General features: G+C 36.3%; 1 protein-coding gene across 1 annotated transcript in view; it reads left to right on the forward strand.

Moving 5' to 3' along the window:
• chd4a (chromodomain helicase DNA binding protein 4a) overlaps window positions 1–16,643 on the forward strand; it is a 29,776-nt gene that overhangs the window by 7,448 nt on the left and 5,685 nt on the right. The window contains exons 6-35 of the mRNA XM_016455879.1: window positions 355–479; window positions 703–838; window positions 2,654–2,823; window positions 2,967–3,200; window positions 4,295–4,498; window positions 4,623–4,834; window positions 4,931–5,062; window positions 5,974–6,039; window positions 6,138–6,237; window positions 6,351–6,542; window positions 7,649–7,849; window positions 7,952–8,089; window positions 8,206–8,327; window positions 8,588–8,761; window positions 8,840–8,981; window positions 9,112–9,243; window positions 9,848–9,965; window positions 10,078–10,202; window positions 10,317–10,409; window positions 10,502–10,587; window positions 11,123–11,340; window positions 11,465–11,551; window positions 11,665–11,756; window positions 11,853–11,986; window positions 12,813–12,957; window positions 13,104–13,266; window positions 14,796–14,896; window positions 15,604–15,832; window positions 15,951–16,031; window positions 16,123–16,278. Of these exons, the coding sequence (XP_016311365.1) occupies window positions 355–479; window positions 703–838; window positions 2,654–2,823; window positions 2,967–3,200; window positions 4,295–4,498; window positions 4,623–4,834; window positions 4,931–5,062; window positions 5,974–6,039; window positions 6,138–6,237; window positions 6,351–6,542; window positions 7,649–7,849; window positions 7,952–8,089; window positions 8,206–8,327; window positions 8,588–8,761; window positions 8,840–8,981; window positions 9,112–9,243; window positions 9,848–9,965; window positions 10,078–10,202; window positions 10,317–10,409; window positions 10,502–10,587; window positions 11,123–11,340; window positions 11,465–11,551; window positions 11,665–11,756; window positions 11,853–11,986; window positions 12,813–12,957; window positions 13,104–13,266; window positions 14,796–14,896; window positions 15,604–15,832; window positions 15,951–16,031; window positions 16,123–16,278 (4,308 nt within the window). The remainder of the gene's footprint in view (window positions 1–354; window positions 480–702; window positions 839–2,653; window positions 2,824–2,966; window positions 3,201–4,294; window positions 4,499–4,622; window positions 4,835–4,930; window positions 5,063–5,973; window positions 6,040–6,137; window positions 6,238–6,350; window positions 6,543–7,648; window positions 7,850–7,951; window positions 8,090–8,205; window positions 8,328–8,587; window positions 8,762–8,839; window positions 8,982–9,111; window positions 9,244–9,847; window positions 9,966–10,077; window positions 10,203–10,316; window positions 10,410–10,501; window positions 10,588–11,122; window positions 11,341–11,464; window positions 11,552–11,664; window positions 11,757–11,852; window positions 11,987–12,812; window positions 12,958–13,103; window positions 13,267–14,795; window positions 14,897–15,603; window positions 15,833–15,950; window positions 16,032–16,122; window positions 16,279–16,643) is intronic.

The following is a 16,643-nucleotide window of genomic DNA, read 5'->3' on the forward strand; positions in this document are numbered from 1 at the left end:
GTGAATGCAAATTTAAGACATACGAAAATGTATCAAAAGTTTGGGGTCTGTATAAGGTTTTATGTTTTTGGAAGAAGTCTAGTTATGCTCACCAATGCTGCATGTATTTGTTATTACAATTTAAAATGCTGTTTTCTATTTAAATGTGTTTTAAAATGTTACCTATTCCTGTGATGCAAAGTTTAGTTTTCAGCATCATTCCTCTAGTCTTCAGTGTCACATGATCCTTCATAAATCCAACAAAACAACATGCTTTTTACATGCTAACAGGGTTTATTTGTGATGTAGGAGTTCTTAGCCAATAATTGTTTGCGTGCTGCATTGAAAAATTATGCTAATTCCTGCGCATTTCAGGTCCCAATGCACGCAAGAAGTCCAAACCCGCTCCAAAACCTCAAGAGAAGAAAGTGAAGACCAAAAAGGTTGCTCCTCTGAAGATCAAACTCGGAGGCTTCAACAGCAAAAGGAAACGCTCATCTGTAAGATCCTCCGTTCTACTTTTTTTTTTTTTCTCTTCCTTTTTTCCAGCTTACCTTTGCACTTATCCTTTAACCTTTTAGCAGTGAACGATGTTGTTTTTTTCTTCGCTCTGCTCTAATTTGAAACATAGCATCTTGCTAATGAAATCCAAGTAATTTTCTGGTTATTTATCAGGCTCATGGTGCATTTCTCTCTGCCTCCATCTCCTTTTCTCTTTTTTAGAGTGAAGAGGACGATGTTGACGTGGACAGTGACTTTGATGATGGCAGTATGAACAGTGTATCCGTTTCGAATGGATCAAATAGCCGCAGTAGTCGCAGCAGCACTAAAAAGAAGCCCAAAAAGAAGACGAAAAAAGGTGAGGATCTTGTTTTCTCTCTATCTGTGCTTGTGAATAACTAATAGGCTTAATCAGGCCAAGGAAAGGCCTTGTCTGCATCATAACCTCTTCAGAGAGCAACTGAAGAGACCAAAGATTTTGTAGTTTTTGTTGCATTCATGAGAGAACTGATTTGGAAAACCGTGCATCTTGTACATAATAAAACCGTCGGGAATATTTGGAAAGCCTAGACTGAAGTGTTTGTGAAATTAGAGATCCTCCCCTAAAAATGAAATCAGTTTTATTTTCTCCCAAATAAAGTTTTTTATTCCCCAAATGACAATTTTCCCCCCATTTAAATTTTTCTGGACTCCTTTTTTTCCATCTAAATTTTTCTAGTTTTAATGATTTAGTTATTTTTTTTTACTAATCAGAAATGTATATCTGATCTATTGAGTTCATGCAGTTTTAACAGTTTAGTCATATATTACATTATTTTTTTTTTTTACAAGAAATGTCCCAATGACATGTTTTTTTTCCCCTGAAATTGTGTTGTGCCTGTTTTAGTTTTTCTTTATGATTTAAAATAAATTTATTATCATAAACAGTAGGGCTGTCAAAATGTAGCCTTATCAGTGGCGCACGAAATGCGACGAAAATAAGTGTCATTGCATTTTAATGCTTTTGTTAGCCTATCCAGTTGAACCCACTAGATGCGGCGCTGCTACGTTGTTCATTTAATATATTGTGGAAAACGAGAGCATCAGTGTGGCGAAGATGTTGTTTACAGCAAAACTGAAACCAAGCCGTTCACACAGAACGCATATTTATCACATCTATCAGCGTTGCACTCGTGTCGTGTACAAGAGAGCGGCATGTTTAGAAAGCCATGTAAAATTAATAGGGGTGTGACGAGACACTTATCCCACGAGACACGAGACTGGGTTCACGAGAACAAGACGAGATTTTTAGACTTTTTTTAAAGAAATCCTCAATGATGAAATATATAGGGATAAATAGTCTTAAAGGATAGTTAGGGCCCTGTGAAATCCGTTAAATTTTTTTCCAAATTCCGTTTTTTCCTTTTTAATTTTTCTGGATTCCTTTTTTTTTTTTTTCTCGACTCCATTTTAATAGTTAAATTAAATTTTATTATTTAAAAAGCATGTCTAATTAATTAAAATCATGAAACTTATACATTTTCACATCAATTTATTAAAAGTTTAACAAAAATTACATGTTTAGGGCCCTATGAAATGTTTTATTTTTTCTCACCATATTTTTTTATATTTTTATTGTTACCAAATTCTGTGTTTTATCATGTCTAATTATTTGAATGCATAAAACAACTTAATTTATTCATTTTTTTTCTTAAAGTAGCCTTATGAATTTTTTTTTCCCCTCAGAAATTCTGTGTTGTGTATTTACATTTTTCTGGTTATCAAATGAAGGCATAAAACATTAATTTAATTAATCATTTATCTTTTAATTATTGAAAATTAAGCAAATTCAATTATAATTCTTTTTTTTTTTTTTTACATGAAAATTTAACATTTCCTTTTATTTTTTTGGCAAACACTGCTGAATGACAGATGTTTACTGTTAAAAATAAAACATGGAAGAAAAAAGGTGATATTCCTTAAAATAAAGTTTTAATTGTATTATTACTTTAAGAAGGAACTGTACAATAGTAATATTTATTTCCGTTACAATTTCTTGAAGTGGTATGACATTGTGTTATACTGTTAATAAATTTTTTTTGACTGGATTCCGCATTTCCGTCCAAAGAAACATCACAGAAATCACAGGGTCATCCTATCAGTCATTAATGTAGCCTCTCTCTTTCTCTGCTAGGTGATGATGATGGTGATGGATATGAGACGGATCATCAGGATTACTGTGAGGTCTGTCAGCAGGGAGGAGAGATCATTCTCTGTGACACCTGTCCACGAGCTTATCACATGGTCTGCTTGGACCCTGATATGGAGAAAGCACCGGAGGGCACCTGGAGCTGCCCACACTGTGTGAGTGAACCAGCTCTGAATCGCCACATGAGTTCAATCTAAAACTGCAGCAGCTGCCCTTGCAAATGTTTGGTTTTGTCCAAAGAGCTGCATGTCAAGCCCTGATGTGCCACTGTGCTCAGCATCATCTCTTCCTCTTTCAGGAGAAGATGGGCATCCAGTGGGAGGCTCGTGAGGACGCGTCAGACGGTGAGGAGGATAACGAGGCGGGAGGAGAGGCGGAGGAGGACGACCATCACATGGAGTTCTGCAGGGTGTGTAAGGACGGCGGAGAGCTGCTGTGCTGTGACTCCTGCCCCTCATCATACCACATCCACTGCCTTAACCCACCACTGCCCGAGATTCCCAACGGAGAATGGATCTGCCCTCGCTGCACTGTGAGTCAACTGCGTTACAAATAGGTTTAAAGGTCAGGGGTCATATGTGACACTGTCAATTTTCCAGAAATGTCATAATCGACTGATCTATTAATTGATTTATCATTAATGTTACTACAGCAAAACGCATGTCGGAGACTCAAATAGCATACAGATTGCCTGCTTTTGAAATCTAATATAAGTGTAATACCATTAAAATATTTTATATAATATACGTGCATAGTACTATAATATTGTTAGATGACCGTAAATTATAGAAGTAATACAAATGTACTACCAAAACAAGATATAATTATAAATGCAAGTTGTATTTACAAAATAGTTTTATTCAGTACAAACAGTGTACTTTTGAATTGTAGTATAATTAATATAAACGTAATGCGATTAATATATACATTTTCGTCATTCTAATATTTGTATATTTTATATTATATACATGCATAATAAATAAATATAGTATTTAAGTGTAAATTTAATTGGGACTCAAATAGTGTACAAATAGCTTGCTTTCGAATTATAATATAATGTAAATGTAAATAACATCAATATGTAAATATAAGTAATACTTATGTATTTTATATAATATACATGTATAATAAACATAATTACTATATAAATAAAAAAATTTATTTGGGACTTTAATAGCATGTACAAATAGCCTACTTTGCAAAGCTACTGATATGCAAATCTAATGTAATATACATGCATAATAAATAATATTCAAATATAAGTAGCTAAAGTAAATGTAATTGGGACTCTAATATGCAAAGAAAACTACTTTTGAATTATTTAGACATATAATTTAGAATTAATATAAATGTTGTTTATAAATAATTGGGATTCAAATGTACAAATAAACCTAGCTTTGATAATTTGAATAAATATGCTTAAATATGAGTATTAGTAATGTATGGGTATTATTCTTTTCAGTCCACTTTTTAATATATTTAGACTTAATTAGGTATATATTTAATTAACCATTGCTTTTTATTTTTGATAATAATGTATACAAGAAATACAGGTTTGAGTTTTTCCACATTGAAACTTCCCTTTGCGCATCGTGAAATCATTTACACCTCATTTTTTCCCTCCAGTGTCCTACTATGAAAGGTAAGGTGCGGAAGATTCTGACCTGGCGCTGGAGTGAACCTCCTCCCCCGACCCTTGTGCCGCGGCCCAGTGACCTCCCAGCTGGTGCTCCCAACCCCAAACCATTGGCTGGTCGCCCTGATAGGGAGTTCTTCGTTAAATGGCATAATATGTCCTACTGGCACTGCTCCTGGGTTTCTGAGCTGCAGGTAACTGCACTGGTTCTTATTGTGGTCTTAAAATGCCATTTTGAATCCAGATTCAGGCTGAATTCACACTCAATTAGTTTGCTTGGTCCTAATCTTGGCCCGCATCTTCTCTCACTCTCTCTAGCTGGAGATGCACTGTCAGGTGATGTTCAGAAACTACCAGCGCAAGAACGACATGGACGAACCCACACCCATAGACTTCGGCGGGGATGGAGAGGAGGAGAAGAGCGACAAGAGGAAGAAGAAAGACCCCACCTATGCTAAGATGGAGGAGAAGTACTACCGCTTTGGCATCAAGATGGAGTGGATGATGATTCACCGTGTCCTGAACCATAGGTGAGATGAGCTTCAAGAACTTTGGCTTGAAACGCTTTGGATCAGTTTCATGGCTTTGCGCACTTTGTCGTACCTCTTGTGTTTTATTCTTTTCAGTGTGGATAAGAAGAATAACTGTCACTACCTCATCAAGTGGAGGGATTTGACATATGATCAAGCCACCTGGGAGGCAGAGGATATGGATATACCAGAGTTTGACACCTACAAACTGCAGTACTGGAACCACAGGTATATATGTGCACGGAAACTGCTGTTAAAGACGCAAAACAGCAGAGTATTTAACTTCCAAAATAATGTGAAGTAACATGCTGAAACTCTTTAATATACATTTGTTATTTAAATGATTTATGCAATTTGTGACAATGTTATTTTAGTGTTATTTATATACTATTATAGTTTTGACTTGGATTCTTTTTTTTAATTCATATTTTTAGTTTTCGTTTTAATTCTAGTAATTTTATGTGCTTTTGTAACCATTTTTAAAATATTGATATTTAGGTTTAATTTATTTTTATTTTATTTTATTTATTATTTATGTACTATTATCATTTATATTAATATTTTGCATTGGAGTTTTTAAAATATATTTTCAGTTGTCATTTAAATTTTGGTTTTAGCATTTTTTTCTTTAATATTACTATTTAGGTTTATTTTTATTTTAGTTTTTTATTTATTCGTTTAAAGTTTATATCAATGTTTTGAAGTACCTTTTTATAAAAAGTTTCGGTTTTCTTGCTTATGTAATTTAAGTATTACTATTTATGTTTTATTTTAGTTGTTTCAGTTCAATTTTAGTTTTTTAAAAATTTAAATATTTCCAGTTGGTAGTTGAATGGTAGTTGGTAGTAGAATTCAAATTAGAAAGTGTTTTTGTCTAATAACTTTATTTTGTCTAATAACTTTAAATTGCAAAAAAATTAAATAACAGTTTTAGTTACCTTTTGGTATGCAAGAAAAACTTTTAAAGGCAGTGAAAGTTGTACAAAAGAATATGAAAAACATTTTCTTTTTTAATTTTAAGAAATTAATTCATTACCCTAAACTTGATAACACAAAATGTGAAATCTTTAGGCCTATAGACCTGAAAACGCACATATTGATCCACACCTCATCAGATTCATTTTTTTTTCGTCTTAAAGGGAGTTGATGATGGGTGATGAAGGTAAACCAGGAAAGAAGATGAAGATCAGAGGAAAGATCCTAAACTTGATAACATAAAATGTGAAATCTTTAGGCCTATAGACCTGAAAACGCACATATTGATCCACACCTCATCAGATTCATTTTTTTTTTCCTCTTAAAGGGAGTTGATGATGGGTGATGAAGGTAAACCAGGAAAGAAGATGAAGATCAGAGGAAAGATGCGGAAACTGGACCGACCTCCAGAGAACCCTGTGGTGGATGTAAGTGAGCTTCATTGTTTTGATCCTACACACTACTTACAGCACCTTTTTGACCCAACTGCACCCTTCACTTGCTCATCGATGGCTAAAACCCATTTCTTATCCTCCTGTAGCCTACTATTAAATTTGACCGTCAGCCAGAGTATCTGGACACTACGGGCGGGACGCTGCATCCGTACCAGCTGGAGGGGCTCAACTGGCTCCGCTTCTCCTGGGCTCAGGGAACCGACACCATCCTGGCAGACGAGATGGGTCTGGGAAAGACCGTGCAGACTGCTGTTTTCCTCTATTCCCTGTATAAAGAGGTGTGCAGTTTTATGTTTTTAATGGAATTGAACAAAGAATTCAAATAGGATGTGCTTTATTAGTCATCGTAATCCAAGAATAACTAAACTACTGTTCAAAAGTTAGGGGTTGGTAAGCTTTAAAAAAAATATTTTCGAAGAAAGTCTCTTATGCTTACCAAGGCTTCATTTATTTGCTCAAAAATACAGTAAAAATAGTAATATTGTGACAATATTACAATTGAAAAAAAATACTTGAATATCTTTTATAATGTAATTTATTCCTTTGGCGAATTGGATTTTCATCAGCCATTACTTCAGTGTTATTTGTATAGAGCTTCACAAATGTTACAGAGCTGCTTTACATAAATCGTCATGCAACCAGTGAGGAAAAACAACAGTGGTAATAGAAAACTCCACTCATAGAAGCATGCACTATTCAACTATTTATGAATATTTGTAAGTTGTAAGGAAGCATAAATGAATACTTAAATGAAAATCTGCATATAGTTTTATGAAAAAAAACCCCAACATTTCAAATGGATCCCTTCAGTACCATCTGGTGGCCCCCTGGGTATCTGCAGACAAAAATGACTCTCTCTCTCTCTCTCTGTCTCTCTCTCTCTCTCTCTCTCTCTCCTGTATAAAGAGGTGTGTGGTTTTATGCTTTTGTTTGAATATATTTTGTATATTCAAACAAACTGGATTTTCAGCATCATTATTTCAGTCTTCAGGGTCACATGATCCTTCAGAAATCACTCTAATGTTTGGTGCTCAAAAAATATTTCTCATGCTCAATGTTGAAAACAGTTGAATATTTTTGTGAAAAACCATGATAATTTTGTTCAGGATTGTTCGATGATTAGAAAGTTCAAAAGAACACTTGGTCAGTTTAATGCTTCCTTACTTTCTTTACATAAAATAAAGTAATCTTAACCGTCCACAAAGTTTTAAATGGTAGTGTATGTTTTCATAAAATGCTGTTGCCAAATAGTGTGTTACGTTTTGTAAGTTTAGAAATGTCATGTTAAAATTTAATGTTGCCAAACCATTGAATGTTACGTTACTACCTTCGTACAGAATGCCATCTTTTTTCAGTTTTAAAATGCTGGTGTCTTGTTCTCCAGGGTCATTCGAAGGGTCCGTTCCTGGTGAGTGCCCCCCTGTCCACCATCATTAACTGGGAGCGAGAGTTTGAAATGTGGGCCCCGGATATGTACGTCGTCACATACGTCGGAGACAAAGACAGCAGGGCTGTCATCAGAGAAAACGAGTTCTCCTTTGAGAACAACGTCATCCGCGGTGGCAAGAAACCCTCTAAGATGAAGGTTAGTGAGTTGGAAAACTACTCTTTCCATTGAAGAATCTTAAGTCTCTTGAATCTATATATATATATATATATGAGTGATTGTTTCCTCATGGTCATGCAGAAAGAAGCCTCCGTGAAGTTCCATGTGCTGTTGACCTCCTATGAGTTGATCACTATTGACACGGCTGTTCTGGGCTCCATCGACTGGGCTTGTTTGGTAGTTGACGAGGCCCACAGACTGAAGAATAATCAGTCAAAGGTGAGACCAACATAGATTATGCAATAATGATGTAGTTAAAACGAGTTAAATTTACTGATTGGTACATTTTTGTGGTGGTTTGGGGTTTTAATGCTTTGCTGTGGTGTTTTGTATAGTTTTTCAGGGTGCTGAACAACTACCCACTGCAGCATAAGTTGTTGTTGACTGGAACTCCTCTACAGAACAACTTAGAAGAGCTTTTCCATCTGCTTAACTTCCTCACACCAGAGAGATTCAGGTGCGTTTCTGATTCATTTCAAATCTAAATGATCATGCAGTCTTGAAATTCTTTTTAATATTATGTCATGTTATTACATAAAAATAAAGAAAATAAATAATAAATGTATAAATATATAAATAATCATTTTATAACAAATGATTAATTGTAATAACACACGCAAAATTATATATGATTTAGTTATTAATTTTAAAATAATTTGTATTTTCTCTCTCTCTCTCTCTCTCTCTCTCTATCTCTCTCTCTCTCTCATTCTGCAGTAATCTTGAGGGTTTCTTGGAGGAGTTTGCCGACATTGCCAAGGAGGACCAGATCAAAAAGCTTCACGACATGCTGGGACCACACATGCTCAGGAGACTCAAAGCTGACGTGTTCAAGCACATGCCTTCCAAAACAGAGCTCATCGTCCGAGTTGAGCTCAGCCCCATGCAGAAGTGAGTATGTGATGAGGAATAGACCGAGAAGTAGGTTACAGGAGCCAGAGTTTCTAAATCATTTATCTGTGAATCCAGGAAATATTACAAGTTCATCCTGACCCGCAATTTTGAGGCTCTGAACACTCGTGGTGGAGGAAACCAGGTTTCTCTGCTGAATGTCGTTATGGACCTCAAGAAATGCTGTAATCATCCCTATCTCTTCCCTGTTGCTGCTATGGTACGGTCCTCTTTTTCCTGTGGCTTTAATAACAGACCAATAACGTGTCATATTATGTGATATTTGAGTAAATTGCATATTGATGAAACTGAAAAGATTGAGATGTCGTCCGATTGGCTGTGTGAAACAGGAAGCTGCCAAGATGCCCAATGGGATGTACGAAGGCAGCGCCTTGACTAAATCTTCTGGCAAACTGCTGCTACTGCACAAGATGCTGCGGAAACTCAAGGAGGGCGGACACAGAGTGCTCATCTTCTCTCAGGTAAACGAGCATTTATTTATTAGGATTCATTTACCTCTTAGGCAAATTAATGCTTCTTATCTCTGAAGCAAATCCTCCCCTCACACTCAATATCAAACTTTATTCTGTCTCTCATTACTATAATTTTTTTTGTATCGATAAAAATAAATATTACTATTAATAGGTATTAAATATTTATACTGCCGTTCAAAGGCCAGATTTTAGTTTTTTAAAGAAATGAATACTTTTATTTAGCAAGGAAACATTCAATTAATAAAGTGACAGTAAAGACATTTCTGATACATTTTTTTTTTAAATAAATGCTGTTCTTTTGAACTTTCTAAAAATCTAAGAATCCTGGAAAAATACGGTTTTCTGCAAAAATATGAAGCAGCACAACTTTAGTTTAACAGTGATATTTAGAAATGTTTCTTGAGCAGCAAAATGGCATTAAATAAATTACATTTTGAAATATATTTAATAGAAAACACTTATTTTAAATTGTAATAACATTTCACATTATTATTATTTTTACTATATTTGTAAACTGTATTTTTTGTTTTTAATGACAAAAATGCCTAGAATGCACAGCAGGAGTTTGAGATGTTTTGTTTCTCTTCTCTAGATGACCAAAATGTTGGACCTGCTAGAAGACTTCCTGGAGAACGAGGGCTACAAATATGAGCGCATTGATGGAAGTATCACAGGAGGCATGAGACAGGAAGCCATTGACCGCTTTAATGGTGAGACCAGATGTTTGCTATGTAACTGATGTGGTTTGTACATTTGTTCTCTCTTGCTCTGTAAAAACTCCATTTCTAAGTGTCATAATGAATGGGATTTTTCCTGCTCTAGCTCCTGGTGCTCCCCAGTTTGCTTTCCTGCTGTCGACCAGAGCCGGTGGTCTGGGTATCAATCTGGCAACCGCAGACACCGTCATCATCTATGACTCTGACTGGAACCCTCACAATGACATTCAGGTGAGATCAGGCATCAGCAATGGATGTCTGTGATGTTTGATATAAGAAAAATCTTATAATAAGATCTGACTTGGTAAATTCATCTACACTGGTGGTTGGTGTTTTCTCTTGTAGGCCTTTAGCAGAGCTCACAGGATTGGTCAAAACAAGAAAGTTATGATCTACCGCTTTGTGACCAAAGCCTCTGTAGAAGAGAGAATTACTCAGGTACACTACAATTTTTCTGTGACAATTTTTTTTTTTTTTTTTTTCCCACTGTCTTTTGAATCTAAACTGATTGGTCTTCATTTAATCTCAAGGTGGCCAAGAAGAAGATGATGTTGACTCACTTGGTTGTGCGTCCTGGATTGGGCTCAAAGACCGTATTTTATAGTTATAGTATACTGTAAAGCAAAACTGTAATTATTATTTTTTTTTAGAAATGCTTGATTTATTTTATATTATAAATTTTATATAATATTCTTAATTTTTTATTTTTCTTAAATACCGTTTACTTTTACAATAGTAATAGATTATTTTTTATTTTATTTCATTTATTTGAATAAATACTGTTTATATTGTAATATTTCATTGTTTAACTGTAGCAATAACTATTATTATTTTAGCTTATTAGTTTATTTTTTGTTAATAGTTATACTGATATATAATAAATCTTTGGCCAAATTGTGAAGTCATACAAACAAGAACAGCAAACCTAGAGTTTATTTACAAAAAAAGTTTATTTTGCATATTAAATGCCAATTGCAATTTTTATCTGAAAATTTATCTGAAAATATTCCATTAGCATAGTTTTTTGACAAATCGTGTAGCCTTAGTTGCCACACATGCTATGACAAGCTGCGGTTTGGTCACGTGTCTTCCGTTCCATAATATGGTTAAATATGTCGTTTTTACCATATGTTTTTTTTTTTTACCAAAAGGAAACATACCTTTTTCACTGTTTCCTGTCTTCTCCCTCAGGAAGAGGAAGTTCAGAGGGAGATCATCAAGCAGGAGGAAAGTGTGGATCCAGATTACTGGGAGAAACTGCTCCGACACCATTACGAGCAGCAGCAGGAGGATTTGGCTCGTAATCTGGGCAAGGGCAAGCGAATCCGCAAACAGGTCAACTACAACGATGGCTCTCAGGAGGACAGAGGTGAGAGATGTGCTAGCACTATTAAACTATAAACCACACTTGAAGTGTTTTGTCCAGGTTTATATAAACAGCCATTGAAAGTGCTTTTAAGTTTAAATGTTAATCGTTTCTTGTTTCGTTACAGACTGGCAGGATGATCAGTCTGATGGCCAATCAGATTACTCCGTTGCTTCAGAGGAAGGAGATGAGGACTTTGACGAACGAACAGAAGGTGAGACCAGCGTGACGATGATCAAACAAAGGATTTTTTTTTTTTTTAATCAGAAAAAAATTCAAATGTTTAAACCCCTTTTCTGAGGCCAATTTTTCGCTGTCTACTTGCAGCCAATTCACGGCGACCCAACAGAAAAGGCCTCCGAAATGACAAAGACAAACCCCTGCCCCCCCTGCTGGCCAGAGTGAGCGGCAACATTGAGGTGAGTGAAGGATACCTGGGATTTATGTTTTCTTGAACTCGAACTTGAACTTGTGTTTTGAGTTTAACATACTAAAACACTGTTTAAATTTGGCAGGTGTTGGGTTTTAATGCTCGTCAGAGGAAGGCCTTCCTGAACGCAGTGATGCGTTATGGGATGCCACCTCAGGACGCCTTCACAACCCAGTGGCTAGTCAGAGACTTGCGTGGCAAATCAGAGAGGGAGTTCAAGTAAGTTTGAGCTTATTTAGTTTTTTTTGTTTTTGTTTACAACTAGGTTACAAATATTATATATATATGGGGGAAAAATATGAATATGATTTATTTTAGTTACAAACTGTGCAAGATGTCATCAGTTCTTGGCCTAACTTTTATTTTTGAGGGTTTTGTAAGTATTTTAAGGTTGTGACCAGATTAAAAATATTTCACAGGAAACTGAAAACTGAGCATGATTTTTTTTTCCTACAAAAATTGCAAGAAGTCATAGTTACAGGCTTAAACTCTTTTGGGTTTTCTTCATAATAAAAATGTTTAACTTTCAAATTTGCACTACAGTTCAAAATTATTATTATTTTTTTTTAAATGAATGCTCTTCATCAGCAAAGATGCGTTAAATTAATCAAACTGAAGTCTGGAGTAATGGCTGCTAAAAATTCAGCTTTGCATCACAAGAATAACTTTTATTTTAAAATATTTATTAAAATAGAAATGGTTACTTTAAGTTGTAATATTTTACAGTATTGCTATTTTTACTGTATTTTTGATTATATAAATGCAGCCTCGGTGAGCATAAGACACTCCTTTCAAAAACATAAACAAAATCTTTTAAACAGTAGTGTATAAGAATATATTTCCATTTAATGGAATATAATATGTATTTTTAGGTTACTCTCAGGTTAATCACATTAACTCCATTAATCATTTTGAGACATTTATCTATGAGCAAAAGGCTCCTAGAAAAATAAATACATAAAATCCTAGCTAAATATTCATACTCTGGGTGTCTTGGATCTATGAACTGGTTCTAATGGTATTGTCCATGTCTACTTTCTCTCAGGGCTTACGTCTCGCTCTTTATGCGGCACTTGTGTGAGCCTGGTGCAGATGGTGCTGAAAGCTTTGCCGATGGCGTTCCCCGGGAGGGACTGTCACGGCAACACGTTCTTACTCGTATTGGTGTGATGTCGTTGATCAGAAAGAAGGTAAATGAGTAATGTATTGTAGTTAACATGCAGTACAAATGCCAAGTTTACGAACAGATCATATGAAATTTGCAAGATTCATGAATAGCAAAATCCATTTTGCATTGATGTCTAATTGTTGTTGTTTGGATAACTTCCTTTTTCAGGTACAAGAGTTCGAGCATGTGAACGGTCAGTGGTCAATGCCCTGGATGATGGAGCTAAACGAGAATAAAATAGCGTCCACCGCCAGCAGTCAGCCTGATTCACCCAGCAAAACGCCCTCTACTGGCACTCCAGCGGACACTCAGCCCAACACACCTGCTCCAGGTACCACATATGCCACGACCTCTCAGATTGTAAGCTGATTGCTGTTAATATAAGGGTGTATTCACACAAGGAAAGCCCGCTAGTTCACCTGCTTTGGTCTGAACCAAATACAATGTTGATTTTTTGTTTTTGGTGCGGTTCGCTTTTACACTGCTCTTTTAGCAAGTGAACCAGAAACTAAACAAAACCACACGTGTGCTTAAGGTCATCCATTCATTGGTTCATCCATTCAACCGTACCAGAGTTTGATTGGAACCGGACCGAGAACACCTATTCAGCTGGGTCTCGGTACGGTTGTTTGGTGCACACCCGAGTGCGATTGCTGTATTCACACCTGCCCAAAAGATCCGCACCAAAGGGGGAAGCGAACTTGGGTTTGATTCAGTCGAACCAAACAAGACCGGTGTGAATACACCCTTAAGGCTTTTCACACTGAACGCGAAAATTCCACGCGATGACGCTTTTGAATCGAAACAATAGATCCCTATGGGGCTATTCACACCAGGTGCGATCATTCGTGGTGCGAAAAAGCGAAGATTTTTTTTTTTTCATCCTGTGTCGATTTTTTTCCCCGTCGCTCCGGGATGAAACAGGCCGTCCAATCAGATTTGAGCTTAGATCACGTGCATGGAGCAGCAAAGAAAGCAACAAAAAGGCGAAGAGTGGTGGCGCCGTTTCGAAAACCAGTGTAAACGAACACCGAAGAATAGGATTCCGAGCGAATTTAAGAGAGAAGAATGTGGATGCCGAGTTCTTATCTTTTGTATCTGAGAACAGATTTATTCGCACATGTTCTTCACATAATTCAGTGGAGAAGTAATAGAAATTATATTATCTAGAGTGTCCGCTTTCTTCCATGTGTGTGAGTGTTATATGAGACCGAGTGCGTTAACTCTCTAGATCTTCCGTGTCAAAAAAATCGAGTGAAATATATTCTCGATTATAGAATTATATAATTATATATACGAGCTGCGCAAAAAATCGCGCGAATATGAACGTGGTTTTGCGCAGCTCGTCAGTGAACCAAGGCTCTGTGTAGTTAATGCTGCTCAATGTGAAAGCACGCACGTGATGGAGATTTACCGCTGATTACAGAACCGGCTTTTCTGACAAGATGCGCGTTAAATATCTCATGCGATTTATCGTGCAGCCCTAGTTTTAAGCAAAAACATTAATAATTAACGTACATAAATTTTCAAATGTGGCTTGATGCTACTTCTGTTTGTATTTTAAGATGTTTTCTTGTAAGCATTATAGATGGTTTGTGTTTCTGGCATAGAATCAAACTTTATTTATCTTAATTTAATGCTGTATATTGAGCAGCGGACGATGTTAAATCCATATATGAGACACATATCTGAGGAAAAATGCATTGCTGGTCAGCGCCACCTAGCTTGCAGGTGTGAATTGGCAGAAGGCGATGAATCGTTTCATGCTCTGTGTGAAAGCAACGTTCGCTTTTTCGCATCACGCTCAGTGTGAAGCGGCCTTTAGACAGATTATTAAACCTTTGCATGTTTGATCTACAGATGGTGTTTCCAAAGCAGAAGATAGTGGAAAAGATGGCGATAAAGAAAAGGTGAAAAATGGAGACGGTGAGAAGGACGCAAGTGAGAATAAAGACAATGAAGTGAGTACAAACAAACTGTCTGGATCTCTGTTTAAAGCCTGATACACTCATGGTGAAGTTCTTTTTTGTTCTTCACTTTGAGATTAAAATAAAAAGCAGTGATTACTGTTAGCGAACAACCTGACTCCGCTTATACTGCTGAGAGTGATGTTTAGATGAATATAAATGTGCCGCACGCTTTGCTCTCACTAATGAAATAAACGCACAACAAATGTGACACTGGTGAGAAAACGGCAGTTAAGAAAGCATATGATCATAGCTATTAAGGTGATTGCAGCAGCTTGAAATTTGTCACTCCAGTCAAATCACATAATTTTTATTTATGCAATAGATTGCTTTAAAACAAGCAGTATTAAACATTAAAAAACTGTCTGTTTCAATTGGAATTACAACTTCGATTTCTACTATAAAGCAGCCTCTCCTGTGTGTTCATGTTTTTACTCGTGTCTGACCTTGACGTATTGAACAGAAGAATTTAAATAGAGATTTCCATGAAAAAGAGCCTGTTATGCAATCATAGACCAATGGTAGTTTGAAGGTGTTTAACAGGTGGAGTGAATTTTTCCGGAAAGTTCGCTTTGTCAAGCTTTTTTTAAACTTTGATTTCACTTGAAGTATATCGGTGCCTTAATTGTCATTGTTTCAACCGTGTGAGGTTAGATGATTTTGATTGTTAATAAGCCAATTCTATTTCCTTTTATCAAAAGGTCATTGCCATTCCTGATGAAGATGAAAAAGCTTCTGCTTCTGAAGTCAAAAGCAAAGACAAAGAGGAGAAGGACAAAACGCCTGAATCCTCTTCAGAGGCAGACAAGGCCGATGGGAAGCAAGATGAGAAAGAGGAAGAGAAAGGGAAGTCTGGAGACGCTGATGAGAAGACCAACGACAGCAAGCCCAAAGGGTCTGAGGCTGAGAAGGAAACTTCAGACGCCAAAGGTGAACAAAAATGGCATTTCCAACCCGTAATAATATGGGTTTTCAGGGTTGAATGGGATCAAAAATTTACTTCGTCTGAACATACAGTAGCTAATTTTTTCATATGCTTTTTTTTCAGGAGAAAAGGACGATGAACCTGAAAAGAAGGAAGATGAACCTGAAAAGATGGACACTACCCCTGTTACAGATGAGAAGAAAGGTCTGTACCACCTGAATGGATTCGAAATGATTACGTAGTTTCTGGATCTGACCTACACAGTTGATTAACTTTGTCATTCAATTGGCTCCAGGTCAGAAGGACGAGAAGGAATCTGGTAAGACGGAGGAAGCAGGAAAACTGCAGAACGGAGAGAGTGGCAAAGACAGCGCAGCAGGAGCAGCAACTGAAGAGAGGAAGAAAGCCAAAACACGGTTCATGTTCAACATCGCAGATGGAGGATTTACCGGTAAGATCTCCTGTTCAGACTGTCTATTTTAGAAATTCTTCTCAGGTTTTGTACTAGTTTTAAAACGCAAGTGAGTAGGTGAAGATGTTTTAGACATTATGACCCAAAAACTTGGAGCCTTGATTACCTGACTAGTTTTTGAAGAAGTAGCTTAAGTTAGCTTTTGGTTAATATATTGTAAGTCATCGTTTTCTTTTCCCCGTTCATTTTCTCTCTGTTTTTAAAATAATTATGCTTTCCTAGTAGGGCTGCACAATTAATCGAAATTAAATCGCAAAGGCGATAAATTGCGATTAGGCAGAAGCTGCGATTGTCATGCGTATCTTTCAGTGAAGCACGGTTCTGTGATCAGCAGTAAATCTCCA

This window comes from Sinocyclocheilus anshuiensis, unplaced genomic scaffold (assembly GCF_001515605.1).
Source record: "Sinocyclocheilus anshuiensis isolate Anshui unplaced genomic scaffold, SAMN03320099.WGS_v1.1 scaffold379, whole genome shotgun sequence".
NCBI classification, from domain to species: domain Eukaryota; kingdom Metazoa; phylum Chordata; class Actinopteri; order Cypriniformes; family Cyprinidae; genus Sinocyclocheilus; species Sinocyclocheilus anshuiensis.